Consider the following 6,285-nt stretch of genomic DNA (forward strand, 5'->3'; position numbering starts at 1 on the left):
GCAGCCTAGCGATGTGTATATCTGACTGTGTGCCACCTTGTGTGTGGCCCACTGTCAAGACACAACTTGGATGGACCTGCTTCCCTGTCGTCTCCCAGCCTGTACCCATAGAAGGCCACCACTCCAGTGCGGACCTGATGCCGCCTGCCCATGCTGACGCGAGCCTTTTCCTGTCCCCTCTGACCTCGGGGAGAATCTCCTTTGAGACCAGAGTGCGGTCCGCCTCCTCTGCCTGGGCACGAAAACGGGCCGCTGCCGGTTGGGGGGCTGCCCTGAGCTCCCACCCTTTCCAGCCCCTGGCTGCATGGGTCCCCCAGCTCCCCTCCTGCAGCATCTCCCTCTTCCAACTGTGCAAGGGATACCTTCCCATCTTTAAGCAACCCCCTTGATCCCAGTTTGTCATCCCTCCAGCTCCCTGAGATTTCCCAGCCCCTGCAGGGCTCGCTTTCCTACTTCTTACCCCCAATTATATTGGTCCTGCTGTCTTCATCACTCCTTCCAGCTAGCATCTATCCCCACTCTCCCACCTAGCGTGTATCCCCCCCTCCTCTCAGCTAGCATCTATTCCCCCCTCCCATCTAGCATCTATCCCCCCCTCCTCCCAGCTAGCATCTATTCCCCCTCCACCTAGCATCTATCCCCCCTCCTCCCAGCTAGCATCTATCTCCCCACTCACACACACCCCAACTAGCATCTACCCCCCCCTCCTCCCACCTAGCATCTATCCCCCCCCCAGCCAGCATCTATCTCCTGACACACACACCCCAGCTAGCATCTATCCCCCCTCCTCCCAGCTAGCATCTCTCGCCCCCTCCTCCCAGCTAGCATCTACCCCCTCTTCCTCCCAGGTAGCATCTGTCCTCCCTCCCAGCTAGCATCTATCCCCCCACACACACCCCAGCTAGCATCTATCCCCGCCTCCTCCCAGCTAGCATCTGTCCACATACACACACACACACACACACACACACACCCCAGCTATCCTGAGTCACTGAGGGTCCTCCATCCTGGAACTGCTTCCCGTTGCTTCTATGAGATCTGAAGCTCCACTCCTCCACCCCTCTGGATTCTAGCTCCCCTTGCACCACCCATCCTTCACCTGTCCCTGTCTAAACACACCTGCCCCACCTTGGACCTTCTTGCCCAGACCTGCTGTTCACGGGCCACAATCCCAGCTCTCCTGGACTTTCAGGAGCCTATGCTCAGGTGCCTACCTGATGCCACCTCCGAATGTCATCATATCACCAGCATGTCCAAAAGTGAACACTCCCTCCTCCCTAGCTCTGCCCCTAACACGCGTTATTCTCACCTCTAGCGACTGTTACCCCAGTAAACTGGGTCACTCGACGTCCCCTGCCCTGTGCTAGGTGGCCTGGGGTCCGCAAGGCAGCTCGGCCCCGCTTTAGAGCACCTTCCATAAGGACAGGCAAAGTCCACCGTAAGTGACCACAGGTGCCACAGTCTGTCTACCCATTCAAACCACAAGTCTGCGCATCACGTGAGGACCCTCTGCTGCCCCGGGGCCCTGCTCCGAACGGGAATGACTGCGCGCCCGGCGGGGGCGGGGCTTGCGCTCTGGGCTCGGGATTGGGTAGTCCGGCCGGAAGGGGGCGGTCTTCTAGCCCGGAAAGGCCCGGACTTCCCGGAGGCGGCAAATCCGGAGGAGCCGCTGTCGCCTTCATGCTGCCCGCGGACTGCTCGCGCCGGTGAGACCCGCGCGCAGGGAGGGAGCGGGGCGGGAGGGGGCGCGGCGCGAGGCCGGCCGGGGTGCTGAGCCGCCGGTGCGCCCCTCCCAGGCTGGTGGCCGAGCTGCGGGACGCCCTGGACGCCTGCGCTGAGCGACAGAGGCAGCTGGAGCGGAGCCTGCGCGTCTCCCGCCGGCTGCTGCGGACCTGGTACGCGGACCCCGAGACCGCCCGGCCAGGCCTCCCTCGGGTCCTGGGAACCCCTCTCGGAGCCCCCGGACTGGGGCACCGCCGCAAAGCCAGGCGGCCCCTTTGGGGTCCCTTGCGCCTGAACCCTGCCTCTTGGCCGTGCCATGACTGTACTGTGAAACTTCGCAGGGAACCAGCCGAGACCCCGGCTCCGCAGCCAACCCCAGCGCCAGAAACCAGTGGAGAGGCCCCGTCTCCGGGTAAACTTCCAGCACCCACCTTCTCCTGGTGCCACTCCTGCTCTGTTTTCCTGACAAGCAGTGGTGAGTGACCACTGCACGCATGGGTCTTTGGTTTTTGCAGAATCCACACCCAGCTCTCAAGACCTCAAGGAGCTGGAGCTTCTGACCCAGGCACTGGAGAAGGCTGTACGGGTGAGAAAAGGCATCTCTAAGACTGGAGAAAGACACAAGGCCCTCAGCCTGAAGTCTGGGTCCGCTGCCACTTCTGCCACCACAGCCTCTGCCCCGTCCCGGCCTTCTGGCCAGGCTAGCTGTCGAGTCTCAGAGACAAAACCCCCCAGGGGCATCCAGCAGACTGTGGTGCCTGCTAGGGGCCTCCCTGAGTCCAGGCTCCTGTCAGTGGGGGATCGCACCCGTATGGGGAGAGGATCCCGAGCCACCAAGCCTGGACCAGGCCCCAGGGACCAACAGATACCCCCATCGGCTGCTCTTCAAGCCCCAGAAGCTTTCACACTGAAGGAGAAGGGGTAGGTTTCCCAGACTCTTCCCGGAGGAACTGTTGTCTCTTCTAGATCAGACCCTTGCCGGCAGCAGGAGTCTGGGATGTGGGGTGACAGGGAGGACAGGGCATTGAGCCCGATGCGGGCCAGGGGAGCCTCCAGGGTGCCATCCCATGAGACCCATGCCCCAAAGCTGGCAGGATGCAACATCACTAGGGCCTGTCCAGTAACCTGTTGTCTCATCCATATAGCCCAGGGGCTCCAAATGGGCTCTGGAGAGCCCGGGCTCTGCTCCTGGTTCCCTCTCTTCTCTCTGCCAGGGCAGACGTGGACTGCTGGCTCCCACAGCCACTCTGGAAGCCCTGTTCGGGGCTTGAGGGGGGCAGCCCCCAGAGCGCGGCTTCTCTGAGCACTGGCTTCCCTGACAGGATCCTGCTGCGGCTACCCATGGCCTACAGGAAAGCGGCTTCCCGGAACTCCCGGTAAGGCTGAGCGTCAGCTGGGTGGGGCTGGTAGGGGAGACCAGGGAAGTGTGGACAGCGGGGAGGCCGAGGCTTCCCGGCAGCGCAGGGCCTCCTCGGTAAGACTTTTCCAGCAGGCCCCTCTGCTTTGTTGGCTGGGTGGGACACTTTCCGAGATCAGCTAGGACTGCCCTCATGACCTTAGACTCTGCAGGCTTTGAAGCTAAGAGACCCCGGGTCCCCATTTGTCTTCTCTGTGGAGCAGAGAATGATGGTATCAGCTTCAGAGAGGTGTTGTGGGGGTTAAACACGACAGTGCCTTTCAAGTGTGTGCTGTGCCTGCACCCGGAGTTCTTTACCATTGTCCCAGGGAGGCTCCGGTACCAGTCGCTGCCAGCCTCTCTCCCCTTTCTCCTTCAACTGTCTCTGGGTATTTCCGAGAATACGTTGGCTCTGTCGTCTCTTCGTGGACAGTGTCCTCTCAGTTTTCTAAGGCCTCCGGAGGTCCCTCCTGGCTTTCAGCAGAGCCAGACACCCCTAACTGGGGCCCCTCCCTGGCCCTTCCCTGCCTCCTGAGGCCCAGCTGGATGGCATAACTGCGTCCCTCTCTGGTTCCCGGGTGCCTGTGTGTCCGTCCCAGCCTGTGGGCCCAGCTCAGCTCTGCACAGACCAGTGACTCCATGGATGCCGCTGCCACCGCCAAAACCCAGTTCCTCCAGAAAATGCAGATGACTGTATTCTTGCCGGGCTTGTGGGACCCTCCACGGTGGGGGTGGGGGGTGGTCCTGGCTCTGAGCCTGGTGAGTTTCAGGAGCCACTCCAAGAAGGGCCAGAGCCATTCTGGGGCCCTGTCCTCGGTGGGAGGGGGAGGGGGGAACCTGGCCACAGAGCAGTTTCCCTGACCCGTGTCCAGTCCGGCGGGCCCGGCTCTGGGCTCAGTGCTGCAGCGGTGGAGGCCGAGGTGGGGCTCCTGCGGACGGCCTGTTTGCTGCTGAGACGGCGAATGGAGGAAGTGCTCTCGGCAGGTCAGTGGGCCCTGCTGCGTGTCTTGGGCCGGGGAGGGCTTGGGACTGTCGTGGACCTGACCTCTGCTCTCCCTTGACTTTTGCATAGACCCTGCTGACTGCATGCAGGAGTACCGCTGTCTGCTTACCCTGGAGGGGCTGCAGGCCATCACGGAGCAGTGTCTCCACAGGCTGCAGGAGCTGCGTGCAGGTGAGACCCCCTCCCCACCGACACACACACCCCTCGGTATGTGCTGAAGTCTTGTCAGTGGTCGAAGTCCTGGAGCCAAAAGGCAGCGTTAACAGCTGCTCAGGAGCAAGGACACTCAGGGCAGGTCCTTTCTGGAGCCCCCCCCCCCCCCCCCCCACTGAACTGTCCCACGGGACCAGCCAGAACTGCCCCCCCCCCCCCCGCCCCTCCCCTGATGGGCCCTGGCTCTGCGAACAGTCGGCTTATTTTCCTAGTCACTGAGGGTGGCGTGTGAGAAGCAGAGACATACCGGCCCCTGGCTTGCTTCGTGTCACTGGAGATGGTTTTTCACGGATAACGAGGCTTCGTCTAGGAGGCAAACCTTTGACTTTGCACTGCCCCCCAGAGGCAGATGGGGAGGAGGTCCCTGGCTGCCACCCCATGAGTCCACCTTCCCCTGCCTTCACAGCAGTGGTGGGACGGCAGCTGGGGCCGTGGCCTGTGGGGAGACGCCCCGGAGCCTCACTGCCCTGCGGAGGAGGAACAGACCCTCTCTGGAGCCCCCAGCTTCTTCTCTACTCCAGCACCCAGGAGTTGCAGACTCTAGAGGCCCTGAGGCTGCGGTTGGCCATGCTAGACCAGCAGATCCACCTGGAAAAGGTACTTCCGGAGTAGGGGCGTGGAGACTGGGCGACGGGGGAGCCGTGGGCTTGGGTCCATCTGAAGATGGGGCTTCTGGGCTTGTGTGCATGCTGACACAGCATTGGCCCAGGGGCAGAGCTTTAGAAGGTGGGAGGGGCTGGAACACATGCCTGAAGCCCGCCCTGGAACTGCCTCACGGGCGGGCGGGCCTTCTGTGAGCCCTCCCCAGACAGGGACAGGGCCCTCCTGAGATCTTAACTCTTCGTTACCCCTCAGGTCCTGATGGCGGAACTCCTCCCCCTGGTGGGCACACAGGGGCCACACTGGCTGGCGCTTTGCCGAGCTGTGCACAGCCTGCTTTGCGAGGGAGGGGAGCGCTTCCTCACCGTCCTTCGAGATGAACCTGCCGACTGAACCTTTCCCGTGGCCGGCTGCCACCCCCGAGCCCCGTTCCCAGGCCTCGGGACCCTGGCATGAGGGTGACCTTGTTCGGACACTGAGACTCTTGGGAGAGCACTCCCTGCCCCCCACTAGTTAGCAGGGACTGAGAGGATTTCCGATGCAGAGATGGTGGACCCACCCTGGGGAACCAGCTCTCCCAGGTGGGTTGAGGACAGTCCCCTGGCTCTTCCCGAGGAACCCAGGGCCCTTCTCACAGCAGCTAAAGCGAGTAGTCAGACCTCCGCTCGGCTTCGCCTTCCCCAGGCTGAGACCGGAGGCCTTTCTGGGGCTTTTTGTGGTACTTCTGTTTCTTCTCGCTTTAGATCTATAAGCCGCTTGTGTGACATTAACACTACTTTGGCAAGTACGTATATTGAAATCACGCTACGATGGGACTTGATGTGTGTTTTTGCTCACCGAGGCGCATCAGGTGTATTCACTGAGAACGCGTACCGAAGGGAGGGAAAGGCCACTGAAGGCGAGCAGGACTGGGGACTTCTGCCAGCATTGGCCCCAGCACACCTGAAACCCCTCCCTCCAATCCCCTAGACTGTATTGGGCTCATGGGAAAACACAAAAGCCACAAGCCTATATCAGAGTGGGAGGGCACCGCGTGGCATCTGTGCTCACCAACCCCACAGCTGTTGCTGCGGCCAGCGTGGGCACACTCCCCCCTGCCTCCCCTGCTGAAGGAATCCTTGCTTTGTGGAACAAAAAACAACTTACAGGTCAAGGTCACCACCTCTGGGTTTAAACCAGTCACAGGGTTGGGCTTACTCTTAATTGCTGCTGTGGGACTTTTAGCAAGATTCTCAAGGGCCCAGCGTTGTCCTCACTGTCATTCTGGGGTTAGTCGTTGGGAGAGGTAATTGAAGAGACGTGACCACCCGTTGACCCGTGAGCTGGATCTGGGCAGCGGGAGGCGAGGAGC

General features: G+C 61.6%; 1 protein-coding gene across 3 annotated transcripts; it reads left to right on the plus strand.

Moving 5' to 3' along the window:
• Window positions 1-1,614: 1,614 nt before the first annotated feature.
• TEDC2 (tubulin epsilon and delta complex 2) lies at window positions 1,615-5,749 on the plus strand. 3 transcript variants are annotated; one of them, XM_019468232.2, is made up of 10 exons: window positions 1,615-1,706; window positions 1,797-1,895; window positions 2,064-2,134; window positions 2,238-2,643; window positions 2,937-3,098; window positions 3,718-3,811; window positions 3,991-4,102; window positions 4,191-4,292; window positions 4,744-4,931; window positions 5,190-5,749. In XM_019468232.2, the coding sequence occupies exons 1-10, from the start codon at window positions 1,681-1,683 to the stop codon at window positions 5,325-5,327; spliced, it is 1,398 nt and encodes a 465-aa protein (XP_019323777.2). In that variant the 5' UTR covers window positions 1,615-1,680; the 3' UTR covers window positions 5,328-5,749. The 3 variants fall into 3 exon arrangements, with proteins under 3 accessions (XP_019323777.2, XP_019323776.2, XP_019323779.2); XM_019468231.2 differs by having other exon boundaries at window positions 1,616-1,706; window positions 4,741-4,931; XM_019468234.2 differs by having other exon boundaries at window positions 1,616-1,706; window positions 3,045-3,098; window positions 4,741-4,931.
• The last annotated feature ends 536 nt before the right edge of the window (window positions 5,750-6,285 follow it).

The sequence above is a fragment of the Panthera pardus genome, unplaced genomic scaffold (assembly GCF_024362965.1).
Source record: "Panthera pardus isolate Hobbes unplaced genomic scaffold, ASM2436296v1 HiC_scaffold_4, whole genome shotgun sequence".
NCBI lineage: Eukaryota > Metazoa > Chordata > Mammalia > Carnivora > Felidae > Panthera > Panthera pardus.